This window comes from Grampus griseus (assembly GCF_964374135.1).
Source record: "Grampus griseus genome assembly, chromosome: 14".
NCBI lineage: Eukaryota > Metazoa > Chordata > Mammalia > Artiodactyla > Delphinidae > Grampus > Grampus griseus.
This window is the reverse complement of record NC_139008.1, coordinates 55,499,351-55,527,093: the sequence shown is the minus strand read 5'-3', so window position 1 is coordinate 55,527,093 and position 27,743 is coordinate 55,499,351. Positions and strand designations below refer to the sequence as shown.

The 27,743-nt window shown below is 42.7% G+C and overlaps 1 protein-coding gene across 10 annotated transcripts in view; it reads left to right on the top strand.

Moving 5' to 3' along the window:
* The window catches only part of SHLD1 (shieldin complex subunit 1), a 101,730-nt gene that overhangs the window by 45,787 nt on the left and 28,200 nt on the right, over positions 1–27,743 (top strand). Inside the window, exon 4 of one of the 10 annotated variants that reach the window (XM_082670218.1) lies at positions 7,222–7,370. The exons of 7 other annotated variants lie outside the window; for them this stretch is intronic. In XM_082670218.1, the coding sequence (XP_082526344.1) occupies positions 7,222–7,310 (89 nt within the window). In that variant the 3' untranslated portion in view covers positions 7,311–7,370. Of the gene's footprint in view, positions 1–2,792; positions 2,974–3,055; positions 3,312–7,221; positions 7,371–27,743 lie in introns of those variants that run through there. 2 more of the 10 variants (XM_082670219.1, XM_082670217.1) reach the window with 2 other exon arrangements.

Sequence of the window (27,743 nt, the reverse complement as noted above, 5' to 3'; positions counted from 1 at the left end):
CAATTTTAAGCACCATGGCCAGGAAAGTCCTCTGACAGGTGACATGCGCATAGAGGCTGGAAGAATTTTAGTTTTAGTGGAGTAAATTAGTACATTTTTTTCCTTTGCTTGTAAAGTTTAGTTCTGTGATAAAGAGCCTCTTCTATACTTTTATATGGAAGAGGAGAAAATGCAAAATATCAGAAAAATAACAATTAGAGAAATAGTAATATATTTTACAGCACTATTTCCTCAAAGTACAAAGCAAAAAGAAACAAACAAAAAGGACTGGTGGTTGTTTTTTGGACTTATCTAGAAAATGAGCCAGGTTTTTTCAGAATACCTATTACTGCTTCTTCTCCATCAAGTTTTACTTGATGGTTGGACTTCATGATATTACATTGTTTAAGTGTCTGGATTTTTTGCTGTCTTTAAAAAGTACTGAAGTTTGTTTTGGCAGGCAGTTAAGTTACTTGCTTATCAACTTGATGGTTTTCAGGCTTGTTTTTTTTAAGTTCATTAGAGAGATTTTGGAGTATCCTTTACTCTGTACTTAGTTTAGCTTACTACCAAGGTGTGCCCGTTCTGGGTCTCTACTGAATACGCTGGGATGTTCAACAAGGTCTCTCCACTGTGGGCTGTCAGAACATGGAGGTCTCCTAGCCCTGTGCAAGTTCTTGGAGTTGTTCAGCTCAGCTTCCCTCCCTGGCTTTACCTGGCTTTATGGAGTTTAACCATAAATGTGCACAGCTTAGTGTTCAGTGGAAGACTCAAAAAGAATCCTTGTTCCAGTCTCTGCATCTCTTTCTCTGTGTAGCTCCCTTCTCTCTAGAACTTAGCCTCACAAATTCTAGGTACCTTAAGCTCGAATCTCTGTCTCCTCACTGTGGAGACTGCTGTGCTCTGCTTGGATCCCACTCCCTGCACTGTGGTCCAAAAAGTGCCTCCAGGCAGGAAGCTGGGGCAGTTGTAGGCACATCTTGTTTTGTTTCCCATTTCTCAGGGGTCAAAGTCTTATACTACCCGTGTCCAATATTTTGAAAACAGTCGTTTCCATACATTTTTGTCCTGTTTTTCTAGTTGTTTACAGCAGAAGTGCAAGTCTGGTACCACTTAGTCTGTCATTGCTGGAGGTTATTTACTTAGATTTTTTTTTCTACTATTCTTCTGTAGTAAGTAAAGGCAGAGATCTTGTCTCCATTTTTTATAAGTTAGATGACAGAGTTGCCAAGAGTGACTAAGAGGTTTGAGATCACACACTGAGTTGGCAGGATGGCAGGAACTGTGGACCACATTATCTGGCCCTGCCTCACTAAAACTACAGCCCGCCTGCAGACCTAAGCACCCCAGTGAGTGTTACTGGTTCCAACTGGCAGAGACAAAAGCAGCAGAGAAAAGAGAAGAGAAAACAGTAAAAAAGAAAAGTGGTAGAAGAATGGGGGTAGGAGAGAGCTCTACAGCTGTGTATCAGGAGAGAAATCTGGGGTTTGTTATAGTAACACCAAGAGCTGTATCAGATATCACTCACTGTCACCCATAATAATATAGAAATAATAGCCACCATTTACTGAGTTGAGATCCTTCAGTGTATTATCTCATTTTAATCTTCATTCTCTACCTAAAGAAGACTCTATTATCCCTATTTTATAGATCAGGAAACTGAGGCTTAGAAAGGCAAAAATTACCTCCCCACAGACACAGCTAATATTGCAGCAATGCTGAGATTTTGAACCCAGACCTGCAGACTCCAAAGCTCGTGCTCTTCATCGTAATGGTTTCACCAGCAGAGGTCGCCTTTCCCTGACTCATTTTTGCTGACTTGCCTAATATTTTTCCCCCTTTCACCTGATTCCACCCCTTCAGGAATACCATTCATTTTCTTCTGATTTTTAAAACCAATACATGCTAATTTTAGGACACTTTGAAAATACAGAACATTAGAAGGAAAAAAATCATCTATACTCTTACCTTTATCCATTATTTTCAATCTCAAACTTTGCTTGTTAACTGTAATGCTCACCTTTGTAACTGCTTTGTCTTCATTACATATAATAAGTACTCAATGAATGTTTATTGATTTCAGGCACCATAGCAACTCTATAAACTATTTAAATAGCAGGTAATTTGCTAAGAAAGTCACACGTTTGTGTTTATGCCTAAAGAACTACTGGATTCCAGTGGACACACATGGGGACCTGATAGTATTTTTCAGTGCCTCAGGTCTATGCCATGTTAAGTTTCATGGCCCTTACAGCTCCTTCCACCATGCTGTACCCATAGGTACTCAGCAGATACCCTTTGACTGATAGACCTTCAAAGATGGAAAGTAAATTCATAGTTGGTGAATAAATGCACTGTGCTAGCTCCTGGGGAGAAAGTGTGAACTAGATACAGTCTCTGCTGTCTTAGAATTTAAATTTACCCTTTAGTGATAGAAAACCCAAGCAACCCATTTCTGAAATGTCCAGATTAGAAGACATTTTCCCACAGTGATATATTTATCAGCAAACTCAGAGTTGTTTGTCACGGGTAGGTTTAAAAAAGAATGGCTGTGGAAGTCCAAGTAAAGTTCATAAAATAAAGAGAGGAAAATGTTACTGCAGGCTGATATTAAATGATCGCTTAGGCTGCTGTCATGCTGTCTCACAGGGGAAAGGTTTTATTTATGTCTCCTTTTGTCTTGTCTTCTTTTCATCTCTGGGTTTGATGGGTAAGCTTTAGCCTGGGCCTTTGATTTACCGTGTCCTGGAGAAAGGGACCAGGGATGACAAAGCCAGCCAGGCCATACCTAAGAACCTGATGTATTGTCCCAGATCCAGAGCCATCTGAGAGGCACATGGAGGATTTTAGCATCCTGCTGAGGGGGAGCCTGCTGGGAGGCAGCATCCTGAAAACCTTTATGAGAGAGTTTCCCAGTCCTACTTTGAAAGGCACAGTTTGCTCAGGTATTGGGTTATGGCAACAATCTGTAGTCCTTTGAAACATCTTTTACTATCAGAGTTTAATCAACTGAGAAAATAAGAAATTATGGGGACTTCTGGGTGGCTCATGGTTAAGAATCTGCCTGCCAATTCAGGGCACACGGTTCGAGCCCTGGTCTTGGAAGATCCTACATTCCCCTGAGCAACTAAGCCCGTGCGCCACAGCTACTGAAGCCCGCGTGCCTAGAGCCCGTGCTCCGCAGCAAGAGAAGCCACCGCAATGAGAAGCCCGCACACTGCAACGAAGAGTAGCCCCTGCTCGCCACAATTAGAGAAAGCCCGTGCACAGCAACAGAGACCCAGTGCAGACAAAAATAAACAAATAAAAATAAATAAATAAATTTATATAAAATAGACAACTAATAAGAACCTGCTGTATAAAAAATAAATAAAATAAAATTCAAAAAAAAATCTTGTGGAAGTCTGTGACCAACATTTCTTAACCTCTAAAATATAATTTGGTAAAAACTTTGTTGTAGCATACTGGGTATTGAGGGACAGTGATCTCAGTTATCTATTGGGAGTGATAAAAAATTACCCCAAAATTTAGCAGCTTAAAACAACAAACATTCATTACCTCACAGCTTCTGGGGGTCAAAAATCTGGGAGTGGCTTAGCTGGGGGCTTCTGACTCTAAGTCTCTCATGAGGTTTCAGTCAAGCCAAAGCCTTGACTGGAGCTGGAGGATCTGGTTCCAACAAGATTCACTCATGTCACTCCTGGCTGGAGTTTTCAGTTCTCCAGGCCCCTCCACAGGGCTGCTGAGTGTCCTCAAGACAAAGCAGGTGACTTCTCCCCAAGTGAGTTAAGAGAAAGAGAGAGAGAGGTGGAGGGTGCTCAAAACAGAAGCCACAGTGCCTTTTATAATCTAATATTGGAAGCAACAGACCATCACTTCTACCATGTTCTATGCGTCACACAGGCCTACCCCACTACAGCATGATAGGAGGCTATTCAAGAGTGTGAATACCAGGAGATGGGGATCATTAGGGGTCATCTTGGAGTCTTGGCAACCGTGTGGGCTATTGGTCAGGTGGTCATTTCATTTAAAAGTCCATCATGTTGGGTCAGGTGAATTGATGTTTACTGCTTCTGTTGTTCATCTTCTTGAGACATATAAAGTGAAAATCCAGAGCTGTGGGGCTGTGAATGTGTGTGTTCATGTGTGTGTCCTTAAATCCCAACAATGAGGCCAATTATATAGTTTCTTATCATACAGTAGGGCCAAAGAGCTGATACCTGAGAGGCACAGATTGATCACCAAGCAGACTTTTGGATTTGGATGAACAATCTCAACCTGAACAAGACCAGGGACCCAGTACAAGGGAAAAGCCCCTTCTCTTGTGTCCACTGAAGGGGGCACTGACCAGGCTCAAGGTGTGGGAAATCTGGAGGGAACCTATTTTCAGTGGAACATCCTGGGAACACCTTCTCAAAGCTATGGTGCCTTTTAGCCCTCATTTTCCAAAAAGGGAAAGAGAGATCCAGTACCAGGCTGCTGGTAGAGCCCTTCCTTTATTCTCCCCTATATGAGTTCCTGGTCTGGTCTTGAGCAAGTCACATGCTTGCTCTAGAACTTAAATTCTTCAACAGTAACAAAGTGGTTGTACTAGAAAGAAAGGTAATCAGCACAGGCCTTCCTTCCGGCTCAGTCATGTTGCAACTGCTGTTTCACCAGGTACTGATCCACTGAAGAGTTACCTGGGCATTCAGATGTGAAATCTACTGGTTTCTAAATGGCATTTTGTTTCCACTCAGAGACCTGTAACTAGCCAATCTTATGGCATGCAAGTGGAGGTACCTGACAGTACCCCAGTTTCTCCAATAACAAATAGAGGGAATTACCGAGGTCTCCCAGGCATTCTGAGCAGTGTGCAAATGATTTGCTTGTTTCCACTCAACGCTGCTTTTCTAAAGGTTCGTATTTGTTATAACGGTAATAGGTTAACATTGTAAAATACAAACAAACTTAAAGAAGAAAGCTTAGAAAGAAGAAACTCTAGGATGAAAAGGATGGAAAGAAGTTGGGATGGTCTTCAAATATATCTGATGACTTATTTTCTCATAACTGTTAACATCACTTAACTATGGTTGCTGGGTACATGGAGGTTTGCTGTTTTCAGTTTTGTATGTTTCCTGCTTGTTTGAGTATTTCATACATTTTTAAAAGCAATGCTGAGAAGAAAACCATCTCCTTTTAAAACCTGGTGATAATCCTTAATCATTGTCACCATTTTTGTGATTTACTTGTAGCTCTTTTTTTTTCTTTAACCAAATAAGGGTCATTCTCTATGTATAATTTTGCATGCTGCTTTTTTTCATTCTGTAGAATAGGTGCATAGAAGGTGGAATTACTGCATCAAAGGGCATGCACATTTCCAAATTTGTTACATAAGTACTGCTAACACTCCAAAAGCCTGTACCAAAAATGTCTGAGAGTGACTGTTTTCCCACATCCTTACTGATATGGGTGAAAAACAAGAACTCATTGTTCTAATTGGCATTTCTCTGATTACTAGTAAGGTTTGAGCATCATCCTATATAATTTTCTTAGATATTTTAATTTATTCTGTGAATTATCTGTCCATATCACTGGCTCTTTATTTTAAATTGGGTTATTTGCTTTTCTAAAAAATTATACCCTGCACTCATATTCTCCCATTGAGAATATTCTACCACATTTGCTTCATCATTCTCTTATTCATTTGAGAATTATATTATTTTTTCACTTAATCATTTGAGAGTAAGTGTAGACATAATGCTCCTTCACTCATAAATACTTTAGTACAGTGTGTACTTCCTAAAATGGGACATTCTCTTATACAACTACAGTACAATTATCAAAATCAGAAAAATCAACATTTATACAGAGCTCCACTGTGGATTATTCCACAGACCTGATTCAGTTTTTGCCAATTGTCTGTTTTCTTTAGACATTATACTATGAGCCTTTTCTGATATCATCTAAATTCAAAAATATCATTTTTAATTGCTGAAAAATATTGCATTATATAGATATGCCATAATTTATTAACCATTTTTGCCAGCTACTATTAATATTTTTACTCTTACAAATAATGTCACTGTGCACATCAGTGTCCCATGCTTTTCGTGTTGCATCCTGCTGACACACACCGGAGCTGGCAGCTCTGAGAAGGAACATGTTTATGGTGTGTGACAGGGGAGACCTGGCTCAACTCTACTGATCCCTTTAAATAATATCCAGACAGACCTCCTCCTCTTCCTTTCCCCACACTTTCTCCTTCCAGCTCCTTCTGCTCTTACTGCAGGATCATTTCAGATTCTGCTAGAAAACTCACTTTTTGCATTCCATTTTCTTTCAGCTGGTTGGGGTGTGGGTGTCCCGCACCTTTGAGTTTTATGGTCTATCTTGCCCATTGTGCTTTGTGTCTTCCAGACACTCCTCCAAGTTGTCATCCATTGGTGGTGCCCTCCTGGCCTTCCAGCATACAGTGGATGCATACATATGCACTTAGATATTCTGAGCCTGGCTACTGATGCTTTCTTTAGAATAGACTCTTGACAGCCAAATTACAGTGTCAAAGCATTTGAGTCCCATAGCCCGCTGGGAAAGTGACACTGCTTATCCTCCACCCAGCAAGCTGGGAGGGGGCTGGTCTACCTGCATCCTGGGTAACATCCACCTCTTCCACAGGGGTCTTACCCACCCGGTGACCTCACTGAGGATAGAGTATGGGTGCAAACTATCATCTCGGTTTTTTTTTGGTTTTTTTTTTTTTGGCTGCTTTGGGTCTTCGTTGCTGCACAGGCTTTCTCTAGTTGCGACGAGCGGGGGCTACTCTTCATTACGGTGCGCGGGCTTCTCATTGTGGTAGCTTCTCTTGTTGCGGAGCATGGAGCTCTAGGCACGTGGGCTTCAGTAGTTGAGGCACACGGGCTCCGTAGTTGTGGCTCGTGGGCTCTAGAGTGCAGGCTCAGTAGTTGTGGCACATGGGCTTAGTTGCTCCGTGGCATGTGGGATCTTCCTGAACCAGGGCTCAAACCCGTGTCCCCTGCATTAGCAGGTGGATTCTTAACCACTGCGCCACCAAGGGAGTCCCCATCTTGTTGTTTTAATTTGCATTTCTTTACCAATTAAATGCAAATTCTTTTTAACTTGTGGTATATAACATATAACATAAAATTTACCATATTAACCATTTTTTAAAATGTATAGTTTACTGGCAATAAGTACATTGTACCATCCAGGACTTTTTTTTTTTTTTTTTTTTTTTCCCAGTACGCGAGCCTCTCACTGTTGTGGCCTCTCCCGTTGCGGAGCACAGGCTCCGGACGCGTAGGCTCAGCGGCCATGATTCACGGGCCTAGCCGCTCCACGGCATGAGGGATCTTCCTGGACTGGGGCACGAACCTGTGCCCCCTGCATCGGCAGGCGGACTCTCAACCACTGCGCCACTAGGGAAGCCCATCCAGGACTTTTTATACCACCCAAATCCAGAATTTTTTTTATGTACTGTCCAAATCCAGAGCTTTTTCTTCTTCCCAATCTGAAACTCTGTACCTTTTAAACACTAACTCTCTATTTCCCTCACTCCCACCCCTGGCAACCACCATTCTACTTTCTGCCTCTATGGATGAAATGCAGTAATTGTTTCGTATGGATTGGCCATTCACGTTTTTTACCTATGAATTCTTTGTAAATGTCCTTAGCCTATTTTCCCTATTGGAACATAAGTATTTTTCTCACTAAGTAGGCAAGGTTCACTAGGGAAATTGAAAGCAAATGGATCAAATATTTTTAATTTTTTAAGTGTTGCTGAAGGATTAGTAGTTTTTCCCTGCCTGGTTTTGATTCCTCAGAGATTTGCCTTCTTTTGCCTTCTCCTGGCTGCTAAGTCAGATTCTCACAACTGTTTCCTCTTCTTAGAAATGGGCTCATCATTTTTTTTTTTACAGCTTTATTGAGGAATAAGTGACAATAATATAATTGTATATATTTAAAGTTTACAGTGTGATGGTTTGATATACTTATACACTGAAATGATTACCAAGATCAAAATAATTAACACATTCACTACATTACAGCATTAATTTAAATGTTATACACTGTATTATTTTGCTAAAACTAAATTGTAGCTCAGTTTACAACATGAGTAAACTCCGCAATGGGAATCAATCACCAAAAAAAAAAAGAGAGGGAGAGCGAGACAGAGAGAAAGAAAAAGAAACAAAGAAAAAGAATTGGGTTTGGCAGTTGGCAGTTCTCACGTGGGGAGCTGGGCTGCCCAGTGGGCTTTGGTGTCCCCATCGGACCATCGGCTGCTTGTTGCCTGGGTCTAGAGGAAGCAGGGTCATTTCGGCCTCTATTAAGGATCACCCTATGAGCAATAAACCTTGCTTCTTGCTTCTCATTTTACTGAGAAAATTCAAACAGCAGAAAAAGAACTCTCTCATCTCCTACCATCTGCCTCTGTCCCCAGAGGCCCATGTCTGTTACAGTGACTAAGTTTGTGCTCCTGTTTAAGGCCATTCTCTCCACTTGTACGCAATTCCCACTCCTCTCTCCTGGTCACGGACATCACACCTCCAATTATCTCCTCTCTCCTGCATTATTGATTTTCCCCTCTTGACTGGGTCATTCTTTCCAGCATAAAACCTCTCATCTTGAGAAAAAGAAATCCTCCCTTCACCCCATATTGCTCTTCGGCTACTGCCCCATTTCTCTGTTCCTTTTTATAGCAAAGGGCTGTGAAAGAGGAGTCTAGCTTGTCTGACACACTCTCTTCATTCTTCCTAATTTCTCTCCAACCCACTCAGTCGGGCTTTTGCCTCCCCTCCCCTACCTCCACACACTGCACCCCTGCTATTATTGTGTACTTGTGGTGCCTTTTGTCTCCCAGCTCCCATGGTCAGTTCTCAGTCCTCATCGTGTTTAACCAAACAGCACAGTTGATGCAGCTGGTCACCCCCTTCCTGGACACCTGTTCTTCACTTGGCTTCTGGGACACCCCTTCCTCTTGCTTCTCCCTCCTCTTCATTGGCTGCTCTTTCTCAGCTTCTTTTGTTGGGTTCTGGCTCTTCTAACTGATTTCCAACCCCTGGAGCATCTCAGGCTCAGACCTCAGGCCTCTTCCCTTCACCCTCTGCATCAGTCCCTCGGTGATCTCTTTTAACTTCTTTGATGTCAGCTCTCCCTGAGCACCAGACATGTACATTCAGCTACCTACTCAGTTGCTCTAGATGGCCATCTGATAAGCACCTCAAACTTAAGTTCAAATAGAACTCTTGATCCCCCTCAAACAAACAAACAACTCAGCCTCTCTTCTAATTTTCTTCTCTTCACCCAGTTCTTCAGGCCCCAAACCTATCCTCTGTGTCCAGCGCAAATAAGTCCCATAGGCTCTATCTCCAAGTTGTGTTCCAGGTATGGCAGTGTCTCACCACCTTCATCACTCCACCCAAGCCCAAGCTGCCATTTTGCACTAACTCTGTAGTAGCCTCCTAACTGGTCTCCAGTCACATTCTTGCCCTCTTTGATCTACTCTCCAGCAGCAGCCAGAGCAACCTCTTTGTAAACTTTCAGTTCTGCCACTTCACTCTCCTGCTTAAACCCCTCCAGTGTACTTAGGACACAATCCAAATCTCTTCCATTGGTCTCTGGGCTCCACGTGATCTGGCCCCTCCCTGCCTGGCTATGCCCCCTCCTCCTCACCCACTTCTCACCAGCCACACACAAGCTTATTCCCACCTCTGGGGTTTTGCACTTGCAGGTCCTTTAGCCTGGAATGTTCTTCCACTGGAACATTGTTTGTTCCCTCTCTTCCTTCAGATCTCTACTCAAATGTGACTCCCCAGAAGCCTTGTTGGCCTACCCCATCCAACCTGTCTTCCCCATCCGCATCATTCTCTATCGCCTTCCTCTACTTTATATTCATCATGGGATTTATCACTGTCTCTAGTTAAAGTCTCTATTTGTTTGTTTATTGTCTGTTTTACCAGTGGGAACATAAGCTCCATGAGAGCAAGCTGTTTGTTTCCCTTATTCACTGCTCTATCCTCAACATTTAGAATAATGCCTGACACATAACAGCTGCTCAAGAAATTTGTGTTAAACAATGAATGAATGAATTAATATTCCTCTTCCACCATAATTGAAGAACTATCGTTTAAACACTGCAGTAGAGATCTGGGATGAAATATTAACCTGTGTATCTACTTTTTGCCTTGATCTAAAGTTTTATTTCCCAAATGAAGCAGTAGCAATGTAGAATCTACAAGATTCAGCTCAAGTTACCATCTTGCACAAGGATCTAAAGCCTACAGCTATCTACTGTCTACTTTTACCCTTTAGTCAAGAGGACTAGAAGTGCTACTCTTTATGGTAGCTATCAAACATAGTTTAAAGTGGACTAGAATTTTGACTATGAATTTTACCCATGATCATGGTTTGAGTGAAGTGAACCTCTCCTTCTTGGAAAAAGGAGGGGGCTTAGGGAATTGAGTGAGCTGAAAGCAAATGGTAACAGGGAGAGAAATATTACCAGTCATTGGATAAATCATATTAAAAGAAATCTGGATTCAATGTTTTAAAATAGATCAGAAACATAAGAAATAGAACTAGTTAAAATTACATACATTTGTATATAAATTGACCATATCCAGGCTAAAAAATTTTATCTTTCCCAAACTGGCATTTTTAAGGGAAATATGTTCCCATGGAAGAATTTAATGATGAAATCTCCAGTTTTCTGCAATGTGGATTGAAGTCTGTGTCTTCCTAACTGCCACAGTCATCAGAGGCGTTAGCTTCCTTTTCAGAACCACCAGATTGCTTAGTGTGTTGAAAATGGGGAGCTAGTGCCCCTTGTGGGGTCCTTAAGGATGCTGTCAGCACAGCCGCACTTGGAGAAGCATACGAAGTGAGAGGGTTTATTATATTCACAGGTCCTAGAGGAGGGAGGCATGCAGGCTAGGCAGGGGGCCTCGTGGGAGGAGCACAGGAGGAACAGACTCAGCAAGAGGGTCAGGAGCTGAGAGAGAGTGAGCACCCAGGTTCAGGCACGATCCCCACACAAGCAAAAGGTGTGAAGGGATTTTTACTGGTGTGTTTGAATGTCACTCAGTCACAATCAGGGAAGGGCAAGAAGGGACCAGCCTCATCACACTGCGCATCTGGTCGCCTGGCGGGTGCTCACAGCCTCTGCTCAGGGGTGTTGAGATATCAAGAAAATAGGAGGTTTTAAAAATTGGCAATACACTCAGCTAAACCATATCCTTTTCAAAGTCCTTTATTGACTGTCTCCTGTTATACGGCAAATAGAGGGTGTCCTCCTATAAAACAAATTAGCAGTTTGAACCTGAAAGGATAAATATTCACAGTAGCGTAGGTTTTCTTGGCTCCTTTTAATATGAGTGTATGGAACAGTACTGATTAACAAATGTCATCTGCCAGCTGCCCCCTCTTGCAAAAAGAATTTAAGTGTACACACAGTCATGGCAACCTGCCCTGATGTCGAGGGAACAACCGCAGAAACGGACCATTCTCTGCAGCCCCCGTCTTTCCTGTACCTGGGACCCCACCTGAGGATGTTCAGGAAGAACAGAATAAGGCAGAGACCCTTCAGCACAGTCAGCAGCTAAGGTCAGCTATCGTCAGACACCCACCGTGCGGCTGCAACCCACCCCACCCCCCCGCGACATTTCTAAGAGCTCGTTGTTGCATTCCTCATTACAACCTTGCAGTGCACCGGGCAAATGAAAAATATACGAGTCTGGCTAGGGAGCATTTTCCCTTCCTCTCTTTCTCCTTAAGGAAAGGAAAGTTGTTGCTATGGAAGTTATTTGAGTTAAGGTAGTGAGTTGAGATGGTGAGATGCCGTTTAAAAGAAGTCACGGGACATGCCCTGCTGTAATTACACGTCACAGAGCCCTGTTGATTTCATGACTTTACCTGCTGCAGGAGACCCCACACAAACATTATTGACCAATATTTTCCTTACGGTGTAAGTTCATTCTGTGAACTGGTTATTATGCATCTGAGTGTGTTGGAAGCATGTTTTGCATTTTCTGGACCAGTAGGGGTTGTGATGTGAGTGCCCTCACAGGCTCCCCTGGGCTGGAGAAAGGAAGCGGCTGCCCGTGGAGCACAGGGCACTCGGCCGCACTATGTGAGTGGCCTGAGGCCCCTTTTCTTTGTCTTTGTTGGTTGTGAACTTGGATGCAGGTTATTTTTCTGTGCTGTTCAGGTTTTGCTTGTGGTTCTCTGTTGGTCTGTGATCAAGTCATTTATTCTTTTTAGATGGTAACAAAATATAATTAAACTTTATTGTCGAAGCTACTACAGGAAAAATTATCTAGTCTTGCCAGCTCTCACCACCATCCTCCTTTTTTTCCCATATTGAAATAACTATTTATGTGATATGTGTTTTGATAGTGTGAGGTTTCTTAGGAACATAATTATGGTTTTATGGTAAATCTGTGGGTTTTTTTGTTTCTGTTATTGGCCACACCTCGCAGCTTACAGGATCTCAGTTCCCCAACCAGGGGTTGAACCTGGGATCTCAGCAGTGAAAGCCCAGGATCCTAACCAGGGAATTCCCAACTGACTGTAATTTATTTGGACATAGTTTTTTTTTTTTTAGATTTCTGCACAAGATTCTACATTGTCACTAAGGCAGAGTTTGTATAGGGTAGCAAGGTTTTCTTCAAGTAGCCTTACTTCAGCAATCTACACAGATGGTTTTCCCCAGAGTTGTTGTCACCATTGCCTTGCCTCCTCCAAGATCTTGAATTCTGAAGGGCCCTTCTCTGCCCAGCCAGAGCGGTCAGGCTAGCACAGAGGTTTCAGGACATGACTCTGGTACTAGACTTCCCTGGGTTTAAATCTGAGCTTCACCACTTACTAGCTTGGGACCTTAATCAAGTCACTCATCCTCTCTGTGCCTCAGTTTCCTCATCTGTTCAACGGGATGCCTCATTAGGAAGCTGTAAGGGTTAAGTGAGTTTTGTTAGAGCCTGTGGCATAGTGCCTGGCACACGGCAGTTTTCACATAAGTGCTGTAGTCTGTGGCTAGTCTGGCATTCCACCTCCCCGATGACCCACTCTTCTCTGTCATCATGACCTTCCATCCCCCAGTTCCCTCCTTCTCCCACAGGCATCTCCCTCTCTGCATTTGCCTCTAATGCCTTCCTCAGCCACCTCCTGATTTCCTTGCTGCATGACTACATCAGTTCAGGTCTTGGTGGGGAACAGAGAACACAGTCCAACCAGGTAATTTGAGGGAAGCTTAATAAAGAGATTATGTACAAAGCTGTGAGCAAGAGTGAGAAAACCACAAGGGGAAGCATGGCCAGGGCCTGAGAGAGTGTGCTTCCAGGAGCTGTGGTGAGTGGGCTGCCTGACGGGAGTCGTGAGCTTGGAGGAGGGATGCAGTCATTCCCATGGCAACCACCCAGGAAGGGAGCCAGGGGAGTAGTCCCACCTTACCTTTCTCCCTCCTTGCATCTCCTGCAAGGCCTCTCTTTGGTTCTCAACCCCAAGAGAGAGGGCAGGGGTGCCCATCTGTGCAGTCCATGTGGTCAGCCTCCCAGGGCAGAGCAAGGTGGAGCCAGGTAAAGAGTGGATCTAGGTAAGAGGGTGGGTGGAAAATGTCTGCATAGTGCCCTGTGGTACCCCTGCTTTGCAGCCCCCACTCGGCCTTGAGTCATGGCCCCTTGTAGTCTGGCCCACACCCATCTCTCCACCCATAAGCCCTCCTGTCTCTGCCCTGGAATCCACCACTCTGGTCCCCTCCCCTGCCGCTCAGACAGTCTGCAGGCTGCCCATCAAACATGCCATGACCTGTGTACCACTTTAAGGTTTTTCATGCCCATTCCCTTTCCCAAGAGTGCCCTTCCCTCCTTCTAGGCCTGGAGAAGTGCTACATTTTCACAGGGTCCAGCCTGGATACCCTTGTTCTCTGCAGTCTTCCCCTGCCTTCAGTTAGATTCCCTCACAACTTCATTACAGTGCCTTTCATGTTGTGGTCTGGAGGGTTATTTGTGGGGCTGCTTCCTCTGTAGACTTGATCATCCACTCTTTGAAGAGAGACCTCACCATACTCAACTCTGTATTTATTTGTGGTTGAAATAAAAATAAGTGCCCCCCAAAAATAGTTATATTGAAACGACTAATGGAAAGATGCAGTAAATATTGATATCACTTACCTGGCTACAGATGGTGTTAGTTATGAATAATGGATTCAGCATATTTAACACTTGGTTGACACTTGGTATCACATGTCGTATGTAACTAAGTCACCCCCAACTGCCTCTCCCTAAAATATCCAGTATTTAGTTGCTGTCTGGGGCACCCTATATGTCACTTACTAGAATTTATCTGTGGAGTTATCTATTTCTTGTCTTACCTCCTCTTCTAGATCTTTAGCTCCATGAGGGCAGGGACCATAGCTGTGTTTTTCATCACAGAATCTCCAGACTGTAGAACAGTGTATGGTACATAATTGATCCTTCATAAATATTTGTTGAATGAATAAACATATTGGTCTGTGTCATGTCATAACCTCAGGAAGCCAGCAGAGTAGGGATTCTAGGTGCCATGGAAGGGCCCATGAAGTTCCTTTTCATGCCTTTCAAGTTATTCCTTACTGCTTTAAGGGGTCATTTCTTTATGACCCCACTCTCCCATCAGTAGAATAACCACCCTTTCTACTTGAATGGGAGTAGATCTTGTACCAAGGGCAAATTCTTTTTTCCTTCCATCTCCATAGGGGATATACTATTGGGGGAATTTTTTTCCCTGAAATTATTCTATTTCTCATTTCTCTTTCCTTATTGTGTTTATTTGTAGTTTCTTCATCTGATGGTGCCAAGCAAAATATATTTGATTGTTATTTGGATCATTTCAAACCTATTCAATAATATTGAAGATGTGTAATAAGCATTATTAGGTCTTATAATTGAAAATTGGCATCATTTTACATTATTCATTATTGTAATAGTCTAACCAGATTTTATTATGAATGAATGACTTCAGGGAGTTCTTTTTAAAGGTCACAAGTGATGTTTGATAACCTGAAAAAGATTACTTTTTGCAAACAGCAGCAACAACACAGCCTGAAAGCCTTAATTTGTTTCAGCCCTACCATTGCTCAATAATCTTGTCATCTGCTGTTTTTCTGAGGTTTAATATTATGAAAAAAATGTCCTGGAAAAGAAATTAAACTTGGAGTTTGAGATAACAGGGCTCATGTGAAGCTTATATACTGGAAATATTAAAAAAAAAAGACCCCGATCAAAAGCAAAACAAACAAAAAGCAATTAGTTTGGAGGGACTATCTAAGTAGGATTGTCTAAAGTGAAAACCTGAAAAAATTGGACAGATGGACTTCATAAATTTGGAAACTATTAACTCTGGAGCCACATTGTAACAGGTTTTTACTGACACATCTGTTACAAACTAATTGCCTCTTTTCTGCCTGATAACCGAAGTTTGGGTTTGGGGGTTTTGCAATAGAAGCAATTAAAAGCTCAACACTGTCATATTTTTCATTAATTTACCAGTGAGTCATTGGGTTTATACAGATAATTTGATTTATTTTGAAGATAATTGTAATTATAAGTTGTGTTTTACTAGACAACTTTTCCTTTATAATTTGCCTTTAATAACAATGTAATTTCTTCTGCCCTTCTTAGTTAACAGCCTTTTCTTTGGGAAAAAAATAAGCATAGGCAATGTCTATGAAGACAATATTTTTAAGGTAGATGAAAATAGAATGGTTTGGGGGCTCCCCATCTTTGGTGATAGATCAGATTTGGACCAGGCCTGATATAGGACTCCATCATTAGAGCCAGGAACAGGAAAAAGCAGAGATGGGCCCTTAATTCTCAGATAAGCTATGACACCTACTTGCAGGATTTCTAAAAACTGAACATTTGTGTACCCTGTATCCCATCAGTTAATGCACCCATATGTTCATGGAAAGGCATGCACTGAAATAGTCATAGCAGCACCAACTATAACATCCCTAAGTGGAAACCACCCACGTGCCCATGTTCAGTAGAATGGATAATTAAATGGTCATGTATTCATACAATGGTACACATACATCATTGAAGATGAACTAACTGCTACTCTCTACAACAACATGGATGAGTCTCACAAACAGAAGGTTGAGTGAAAGAAGGCAGATATCAAATGTATCTACTGTGTAATTCCATTTATATACACTATAAAAAAGACAAAGCAACCTAGGTGTTAGAAGTCAGAATGAGAGTAACACTTGGAAGGGTAGTAACTGGGAGGGGGCACAAGAAGGGCTTCTGGGGTTCTGGTGCTGTTCTGTTTCTTGATCTGGGTGCTGGTTATACCGGGTATGTTCAGTTTGTGAAGATTAATAGAGCTATGATTTAGGCACTTTCATATATATATAATTTATAAAAAGTTAAAAATATATCAATTTGAAAATATAACATTGCTATAATTTTCATGCCAGCTCATTAGAAATGGTAGAAGTTTACAGTGACACTTTGACAAAAGGTCCAGGCACACAAGCCCTGCATTGTCTTTAAACAGGACCATATTAATTAACTACCAAGAGAAAGCAGAGACACTTCAACCTAGCCTTGATCATTTTGTGGAGAACCACGGGAGTTTATCCAAATCCGCATTTCCTTTAGGAGCCAGGTCTGGGGTCCCAGTTCAGTGAACTCTTTATGGCATCTCTGACTCTGTTCTCTATAAGCTCTGAGTATAACTGTCATCAAAAGAACATGGTTTAGCATTTTATAGTGCTCTTGGTGTTTTATTTCTTTTGAGTCTTTCTTGACTGCAAGTTTGTTGAGGACAACACCCCCACCTTTCATTTCTCCATCCAGGGTCAGGCGTTTGGTGCACATTTAATAAATATTTGACAAATGACTGTTGTCCTTGAAGAAACAGGAAGATGAACAGAGACACTGCCTGAGACAGAGCAAGCATTTGCTTTTTTTTTTTTTTTTTTTTTGCGGTACGCGGGCCTCTCACTGTTGTGGCCTCTCCCGTTGCGGAGCACAGGCTCCGGACGCGCAGGCTCAGCGGCCATGGCTCACGGGCCCAGCCGCTCCGCGGCATGTGGGATCTTCCCGGACCGGGGCACGAACCCGTGTCCCCTGCATCGGCAGGCGGACTCTCAACCACTGCACCACCAGGGAAGCCCAGCATTTGCTTTTAAGTGGCAATAGTTGTGTCGCTTCCTTTGAGTTGTCTCAATTTGATTTCTCTAGTCCCTTTGATCTCTCTCTCTCTTTAAACATTTTCTTGTTTACATGTTTACTGTAGAAGATTGGAAAATATAAAAAAGCACAAGAAGAAAAAGATAAACACCCATAATCCTTCCACTCAGAGAGAAACTCTTACAATTTTGTTATATTTTCTTTTTCTTTTCTTACAATGCATTACTTTCATGTTCCTTGTCCTCCTCTCCCCCTATTGTTTTCTTTTTTTCATTTCGTAAGAGTAATGGAAGTGAGCCTAGGAGAGACTTCTCCACATTTTTGAAGGATTCTTGGGTAGAGTGGAAACTGCATGTGTTCCTGCCTTGGTTTCCTTTACTCTCCCTGTGTGAAGGGGGAGCTTAGATGGAGCTCTAGGCCGTAGAATAGTATTTCATGATATTTAACTGAAGCTTCTCTTATCCACTGCTTACATTTTTGAGATTAGCATGGCTGGTGGGTATATTATACTCCAAATCACTGAAAAGACTTAGAATTCTTCCAGCATAGAGCCATTCTGTTTACTAATAGTATTGTTCTCAGTCTCATCCTGAAAGCAGGATGAGATCTTTTAGATCTCTTAGACTTTAACATCTTTTAGACCGTAACATCCCATTAATCCTAGGTCTCTGCTCAAGAATCTTACAGAAGATCTGCTTCTCCAGGAGGAGGTTTCTGGGCAGCTGTCCAAGGCTGTGCTGTTCTTTACATTTCTGGAACAAGGTGGTCATTGCCTTCCTGCAGCAGTGCTATGTGGCTGATGGGTCTGTCCTCCTGTCACACCCGGAGCTCCCCATCTGTCGTGCCCTTGGGTGCACACACCTTACAGTGTTGTACTTTTGCTTTTTCCTCTTAAAGTAGTCCTAAAATAGGCTCCTCTGCTTCTCCTCTTCCTTTCTTCAGTTTTTTGCTCCAGATTCCTCTGAGTTTTGTCCCTAGTTTCTCTTTAGAGTCTTAAAGGATTTAAATGATACTCATTTAAATGAGATTTTTCATTGGTAAGAAGAAAAATCACCCCTGTAACCCTGAAAAACTGTTTCTCTTGATCTTTAAAATACCTTAATGGGAACATTGTTTGTTCAGCTCAGCTCTGGTTGGGGACCTCGTGACATCTGCATTATCTCTAGGCCTCTGCTTCACCATGTTATTATAAATGATTGTCCTGAACAGAGTCCATCTAATGCAGATCCTGTGCTGTGTGTGTGTGTGTGTGTGTGTGTGTGTGTGAGATATGAGAGAGAGATAGCGACAGAGAGAGAGAGAAATACACACACACATACACACACAGAATAGTTATATAAAAGCTAGCTGTACAAATAGTTATAGAAAAGAGAAAGAGGCTAAAGTTTGGATTTGCATCTTTATCATTTCCATTTTGTCTAAACCTTGGCCTATGTTCCGTTACCTGAGTGGTCCTATAATTCTCTTGCCTGGAACCCATTCATCTAAGAAGTGCCTGCTGTCCTTGGCATTGAGGAGACAAAACTTCACGTGTGTTTACATTTGATTCCCTTCATCTTTGTGACCCTTGGAATGCAGATATCTGCTTAAGCATGTGTTCATAGATGTGGTATTTATGCCCTCATTGTCAGGAACGCAGTGCCAGTTTTGGGGAAAGCAGATCGGGAGCTACCCTCTAAGCCCAAGCCTTCAGAAGGCCGGAACAGAGCTGCCTGCCAGGAGGAAGGTTTATGGTGGAGGCTTCCCGTACCCAGGGTGAGAGTTTCTCCTATCCTGTGAGTGCTTTTCTTCAAATATAACTTTCCAAAGTTAAAAAAAATTATTTTGATAGCGAAACTAATAGAGTGTAACTTTAGAAAAAGGGTCATTTCTATAATAATACAGGAAAAATAAATACAGGCTCATCCAACTAGGTTACATTCTAATTTGACTCATTATTTTAGTAAAATAGCTTTTTTTTAATGAAAAATAATCTATCGTCATTATGGGAAAAAAAAAATCTACAGAGTGTAGATGGATGAGAAGAGCAACAGTAATGAAAATGAGAATCAGTGTTTTCAGGGGCTTGGCCTGCTCCGCTTCCTTCCATCCTCCTCCAGGTGAGACACTATTGCACAAAGGCCTACGGTAAAAAGACCTGACTTATGCTTTTGACCCCACCATCTGGAACTTATTGGAAAACTGAGTCCCTTTTTCATGGAACACCTGCTACCATCTCTCAGGACACAGGAGGCGTTCTGCAGACTCAGTTTGGAAAATGAGAGAGGTTCAGTAGTCACACGGCTGGCCAGGGCCAGGGCCTGAGCTGGGGCCAGACACAGTTGCCTCCCTCTACCCTCCACCAGCTTTCCAGATTCTTCCCGCTACTTGTTGATGGTGTTTTGAGATTGTTCTTTAGCATTAAAATCTAGAGCAGTATATTAATTAATTCTGTCTCATTCGCTAAAACTACTTTCCCCAAGCTCGTGTTGGGCCCAGTGTCTCACTGTAGCTAGGACAGGGTCCCTGTCTCGAGGAAGCCACAATCAGATCTAAGAAAATAGCTGTGCACCGGCCTTCAGCAGGATGTGGAAGAGACACTGGGTGCCGTACACTGGACCCTGCGGGGCATGGGGTGAGCCAGTCAGCTCTGTCTGGGGACCTGCGGGGGCTTCATAGAGGAGGGGCCACAGGGACCCCAAGAAGCACTGGAGCCTCCAGGTGGAGAAAGCTGTCAAGGGGAGAGTCTGGACCGTGTTTGGCAGCCTGCGGGCGGCAGGGCTTTTAGCGGGGTGGCTGGTTGAGGAGCACAGATGGTGTTTAATGTCAGCTCTGAGTCACCCTTTGAAATTATACAGGTTCAAGGGGAAGGATCTGGAAATCCTCCAGCACATTATTTGACCTTCCACTCTCTCAATAACCATTTGGTGTCTAGCTCATAAGTGGAAGTTCTCTGCAAAATTGTGTCATACAGGAAAAGTCGCAGAATAATTTCAAGTAAAGAAGGTAGTTCTTATGCCTTAGCCTGTGAACCAGAGGGTTTATTCCCCTCCCCTTACAGTGCTTTTTACTAGTGTGTTGCCCACCCCCCAGCTTTGGCAGAGGCCTGGGTTCTGTGGATTCTCAATTCTTCCACCATCTCCGGAAATGACTGAATAAAGGTTAAATAAAACTTCGAAAGCAGGGCCAGAAGATACTCAGCTTTCGAATGTGATAGTGTTTGAGATGGAAAATTTATTTTCTGTCTAATTTTTTTTCTTGTTGCCTTGGCAACTGGTTGGTTTTTTTTTTTTAAGCTTTCGATTTTTCTCAACATGAACTGCTTCCTTTGATTTAGCTAAGATGTGTGGACAGATTTATATCTTATTCAGAGTCTCTAGTGTAAGTGTTTATGAGGTATAGATTTTTCATTTTTCACAATCTTCACAAGGTTGAACAAGGATAAACAATTTCACATAACTGTAAGCTTGCCTGATTAACCAAACAAAGGCAAGTTACCGTGATCTTTTTTGTCTGATGTCAAGTACCATAAACATGATTCAGATTTGTTTTTATAAACTGTCACTAAATATTTTGGTATTAGGCTTTTTAATGTCTCTGACAAGGTCTCTGTGAAAATTGTTTCCATAAATTATAAATGCACGTCGTTCCTTCTGTCTCCCCGTTGCTTCCTCTGCTCTAGCCACAGGGCCTCCTGGCTGGTCCTCATCCTTGCTAAACCTGTTTCTATCTCAGGGACTCTGCATTTGCCATTTCCTCTGCTGAAACCCGTCTGCCCCAGATATTCACACTGCTTCTTCCCTCGTTGCATTTAGGGCTTCCCAGTTAAATGCCATCTCCTCAAAGAGGACTGTCTGGACCTTTCTGTCTAAAACAGGATCCTCGTGCATCACTCCCTGGCCATTGTGGAGATGAGAGGATCCATCTCTGGAAAGCCTGAATGAAAATCAGTCACCCTATATGAAGTACACCAGCCACCAGTCTATAAGCCCTACCCATGGCAAGAGCTTCCAATTAGTGTTTTAATACCCCACCCTTAAATTATGAACTCATAGCCAAAGATCACCAGGTATTTGTGGAAATCCTCCATTGTAAAATGTAGAAACCAAGACTAATATGAAATAAAGAACTCAAAAGAGGGGCTTCCCTGGTGGCGCAGTGGTTGAGAGTCTGCCTGCCGATGCAGGGGACGCGGGTTCGTGCCCCAGTCCGGGAGGATCCCACATGCCGCGGAGAGGCTGGGCCCGTGAGCCATGGCCGCTGAGCCTGCGCGTCCGGAGCCTGTGCTCCGCAATGGGAGAGGCCGCAGCGGTGAGAGGCCCGCGTACCGTAAAAAAATAAATAAAAAAAAAAAAAAAAAAAAAAAGAACTCAAAAGAAACAGAGACAATGATGGAGCAGAAGAAATCTACAAAAAACAGAAGATGGCGGAAGAGTAAGACGCGGAGATCACGTTCCTCCCCACAGATACACCAGAAATACATCTACGCGTGGAACAACTCCTACAGAGCATCTACTGAACGCTGGCAGAAGACCTCAGACCTCCCAAAAGGCAAGAAACCCCCCACGTACCTGGGTAGGGCAAAAGAAAAAACTAAACAGAGACAAAAGGATAGGGACGGGTCCTGCACCAGCGGGAGAGAGCTGTGAAGGAGGAAAAGTGTCCACACACTAGGAAGCCCCTTCGCGGGTGGAGACTTCGGGAGGCGGAGTGGGGGAGCTTGGGAGCCGCGGAGGAGAGCACAGCAACAGGGGTGCGGAGGGCAAAGCGGGCAGATTCCAGCGCAGAGGATCGGGCCGACCGGAACTTGCCAGCCGAGAGGCTTGTCTGCTCGCCAGCCGGGGCGGGCGGGACTGGGAGCTGAGGCTCCGGCTTTTGTCGGAGCGCCGGGAGAGGACTGAGGTTGGCGGCGTGAACACAGCCTGCGGGGCGTTGGTGCACCGCGGCTGGCCGGGAGAGAGTCCGGGGAGAAGTCTGGAACTGCCGAAGAGGCAAGAGACTTTTACGTCCCTCTTTGTTTCCTGGTGCACGAGGAGAGGGGATTAAGAACGCTGCTTGAGAGAGCTCCAGGGACGGGCGCGAGCCGCGGCTAGGGGTGCGGAGCCCAGAGACGGACGTGGCTAGGGCCGCCCAGAGCGGCTAGGGCCGCTGCTGCCGCCACCGGGAGGCCTGTGTGCGAACACAGGTCACTGGCCACGCGCCCTTCCGGGGAGCCTGTGCAGCCCGCCACTGCCGGGTCCCGGGATCCAGGGACAACTCCCCCGGGAGAACGCACAGGCGCGCCTCAGGCTGCAACGTCTCGCCCGGCCTCTGCCGCCGCAGGCCCGCCCCACACTCCGTGCCCCTCCCTACCCCCGGGCCTGAGTGAGCCAGAGCCTCCGAATCAGCGGCTCCTTTAACCCCGTCCTGTCTGAGCAAAGAACAGACGCCCTCCGGCGACCTACACGCACAGGCGGGTCTAAATCCAAAGCTGAGCCCCTGGGAACTGTGAGAACAAAGAAGAGAAAGGGAAATCTCTCCCAGCAGCCTCAGAAGCAGCGGATTAAAGCTCCACAATCAACTTGATATACCCTGCATCTGTGGAATACCTGAATAGACAACCAATCATCCCAAATTAAGGAGCCCTGTGGATGAAAGGCTCTTGGGGCTGCAGCCAGGAGTCAGTGCTGTGCCTCTGAGGTGGGAGAGCCAACTTCAGGACACTGATCCACAAGAGACTTCCCAGCTGCACATAATATCAAACAGCAAAAATTTCCGAGAGATCTCCATCTCAACGCCAGCACCCAGCTTCACTCAACGACCAGCAAGCTACAGTGCTGGACATCCTATGCCAAACAACTAGCAAGACAGGAACACAACCCCACCCATTAGCAGAGAGGCGGCCCAAAATCATAATAAGTCTACAGACACCCCAAAACACACCACCAGACGTGGACCTGCACACCAGAAAGACAAGATCTAGCCTCATCCACCAGAACACAGGCACTAGTACCCTCCACCAGGAAGCCTACACAACCCACTGAACCAACCTTAGCCACTGGGGACAGACACAAAAAACAACAGGAACTACGAACCTTCAGCCTGCAAAAAAGGAGACCCCAAACACAGTAAGATAAGCAAAATGAAAAGACAGAAAAACACACCGCAGATGAAGGAGCAAGATAAAAACCCATCAGACCTAACAAATGAAGAGGAAATAGGCAGTCTACCTGAAAAAGAATTCAGAATAATGATAGTAAGGTTGATCCGAAATCTTGGAGATAGAATGGACAATAGAATGGACAAAATGCAAGAATCAGTTAACAAGGACCTAGAAGAACTAAAGATGAAACAAGCAACGATGAACAACACAATAAATGAAATTAAAAGTACTCTAGATGGGATCAATAGCAGAATAACTGAGGCAGAAGAACGGATAAGTGACCTGGAAGATAAAATAGTGGAAATAACTACTGCAGAGCAGAATAAAGAAAAAAGAATGAAAAGAACTGAGGACAGTCTCAGAGACCTCTGGGACAACATTAAACGTACCAACATTCGAATTATAGGGGTTCCAGAAGAAGAAGAGAAAAAGAAAGGGACTGAGAAAATATTTGAAGAGATTATAGTTGAAAACTTCCCTAATATGGGAAAGGAAATAGTTAATCAAGTCCAGGAAGCACAGAGAGTCCCATACAGGATAAATCCAAGGAGAAATACGCCAAGACACATATTAATCAAACTGTCAAAAATTAAATACAAAGAAAACATATTAAAAGCAGCAAGGGAAAAACAACAAATAACACACAAGGGAATCCCCATAAGGTTAACAGCTGATCTTTCAGCAGAAACTCTGCAAGCCAGAAGGGAGTGGCAGGACATATTGAAAGTGTTGAAGGAGAAAAACCTGCAACCAAGATTACTCTACCCAGCAAGGATCTCATTCAGATTTGATGGAGAAATTAAAACCTTTAGAGACAAGCAAAAGCTGAGAGAGTTCAGCACCACCAAACCAGCTCTACAACAACTGCTAAAGGAACTTCTCTAGGCAAGAAACACAAAAGAAGGAAAAGACCTACAATAACAAACCCAAAACAATTAAGAAAATGGGAATGGGAACACACATATTGATAATTACCTTAAATGTAAATGGACTAAATGCTCCCACCAAAAGACACAGATTGGCTGAATGGATACAAAAACAAGACCCATATATTTGCTGTCTACAAGAGACCCACTTCAGACCTAGAGACACATACAGACTGAAAGTAAGGGGATGGAAAAAGGTATTTCATGCAAATGGAAACCAAAAGAAAGCTGGAGTAGCAATTCTCATATCAGACAAAATAGACTTTAAAACAAAGACTATTAGAAGGGACAAAGAAGGACACTACATAATGATCAAGGGAGCGATCCAAGAGGAAGATATAACAATTGTAAATATTTATGCACCCAACATAGGTGCACCTCAATACATAAGGCAAATACTGACAACCATAAAAGGGGAAATCGACAGTAACACATTCATAGTAGGGGACTTTAACACCCCACTTTCACCAATGGACAGATCATCCAAAATGAAAATAAATAAGGAAACACAAGCTTTAAATGATACATTAAATGAGATGGAGTTAATTGATATTTATAGGACATTCCATCCAAAAACAACAGAATACACATTTTTCTCAAGTGCTCATGGAACATTCTCCAGGATAGATCATATCTTGGGTCACAAATCAAGCCTTGGTAAATTTAAGAAAATTGAAATTGTATCAAGTATCTTTTCCGACCACAACGCTATGAGACTCGATATCAATCACAGGAGAAGATCTGTAAAAAATACAAACACATGGAGGCTAAACAATACACTACTTAATAACGAAGTGATCACTGAAGAAATCAAAGGGGAAATCAAAAAATACCTAGAAACAAATGACAATGGAGACACGACGACTCAAAATCTATGGGATGCAGCAAAAGCAGTTCTAAGAGGGAAGTTTATAGCAATACAATCTTACCTTAAGAAACAGGAAACATCTCGAATAAACAACCTAACCTTGCACCTAAAGCAATTAGAGAAAGAAGAACAAAAAAACCCCAAAGTTAGCAGGAGGAAAGAAATCATAAAAATCAGATCAGAAATAAATGAAAAAGAAATGAAGGAAACGATAGCAAAGATCAATAAAACTAAAAGCTGGTTTTTTGAAAGGATAAACAAAATTGATAAACCATTAGCCAGACTCATCAAGAAAAAAAGGGAGAAGACTCAAATCAATAGAATTAGAAATGAAAAAGGAGAAGTAACGACTGACACTGCAGAAATACAAAAGATCATGAGAGATTACTACAAGCAACTCTATGCCAATAAAATGGACAACCTGGAAGAAATGGACAAATTCTTAGAAAGGCACAACCTGCCAAGACTGAATCAGGAAGAAATAGAAAATATGAACAGACCAATCACAAGCACTGAAATTGAAACTGTGATTAAAAATCTTCCAACAAACAAAAGCCCAGGACCAGATGGCTTCACAGGCGAATTCTATCAAACATTTAGAGAAGAGCTATCACCTATCCTTCTCAGACTCTTCCAGAATATAGCAGAGGGAGGAACACTCCCCAACTCATTCTACGAGGCCACCATCACCCTGATACCAAAACCAGACAAGGATGTCACAAAGAAAGAAAACTACAAGCCAATATCACTGATGAACATAGATGCAAAGATCCTCAACAAAATACTAGCAAACAGAATCCAACAGCACATTAAACGGATCATACACCATGATCAAGTGGGGTTTATTCCAGGAATGCAAGGATTCTTCAATATACGCAAATCAATCAACGTGATACACCATATTAACAAATTGAAGGAGAAAAACCATATGATCATCTCAATAGATGCAGAGAAAGCTTTTGACAAAATTCAACACCCATTTATGATAAAAACCCTGCAGAAAGTAGGCATAGAGGGAACTTTCCTCAACATAATAAAGGCCATATATGACAAACCCACAGCCAACATCGTCCTCAATGGTGAAAAACTGAAAGCATTTCCACTAAGATCAGGAACAAGACAAGGTTGCCCACTCTCACCACTCTTATTCAACATAGTTTTGGAAGTTTTAGCCAGAGCAATCAGAGAAGAAAAGGAAATAAAAGGAATCCAAATCGGAAAAGAAGAAGTAAAGCTGTCACTGTTTGCAGATGACATGATACTATACATACAGAACCCTAAAGATGCTACCAGAAAACTACTAGAGCTAATCAATGAATTTGGTAAAGTAGCAGGATACAAAATTAATGCACAGAAATCTCTGGCATTCCTATACACTAAGGATGAAAAATCTGAAAGTGAAATCAAGAAAACACTCCCATTTACCATTGCAACAAAAAGAATAAAATACCTAGGAATAAACCTACCTAAGGAGACAAAAGACCTGTATGCAGAAAATTATAAGACACTGATGAAAGAAATTAAAAATGATACAAATAGATGGAGAGATATACCATGTTCTTGGATTGGAAGAATCAACATTGTGAAAATGACTCTACTACCCAAAGCAATCTACAGATTCAATGCAATCCCTATGAAACTACCACTGGCATTTTTCACAGAACTAGAACAAAAAATCTCACAATTTGTATGGAAACACAAAAGACCCCGAATAGCCAAAGCAATTTTGAGAACGAAAAATGGAGCTGGAGGAATCAGGCTTCCTGACTTCAGACTATACTACAAAGCTACAGTAATCAAGACAGTATGGTACTGGCACAAAAACAGAAATATAGATCAATGGAACAGGATAGAAAGCCCAGAGATAAACCCACGCACATATGGTCACCTTATCTTTGACAAAGGAGGCAGAAATGTACAGTGGAGAAAGGACAGCCTATTCAATAAGTGGTGCTGGGAAAACTGGACAGCTACATGTAAAAGTATGAGATTAGATCACTCCCTAACACCATACACAAAAATAAGCTCAAAATGGATTAAAGTCCTAAATGTAAGGCCAGAAACTATCAAACTCTTAGAGGAAAACATAGGCAGAACACTCTATGACATAAATCACAGCAAGATCCTTTTTGACCCACCTCCTAGAGAAATGGAAATAAAAACAAAAGTAAACAAATGGGACCTAATGAAACTTCAAAGCTTTTGCGCAGCAAAGGAAACCATAAAGAAGACCAAAAGACAACCCTCAGAATGGGAGAAAATATTTGCAAATGAAGCAACTGACAAAGGATTAATCTCCAAAATTTATAAGCAGCTCATGCAGCTTAATAACAAAAGAACAAACAACCCAATCCAAAAATGGGCAGAAGACCTAAATAGACATTTCTCCAAAGAAGATATACAGACTGCCAACAAACACATGAAAGAATGGTCAACATCACTAATCATTAGAGAAATGCAAATCAAAACTACAATGAGATATCATCTCACACCAGTCAGAATGGCCATCATCAAAAAATCTAGAAACAATAAATGCTGGAGAGGGTGTGGAGAAAAGGGAACCCTCTTACACTGTTGGTGGGAATGTAAATTGATACAGCCACTGTGGAGAACAGTATGGAGGTTCCTTAAAAAGCTACAAATAGAACTACCATATGACCCAGCAATCCCACTAC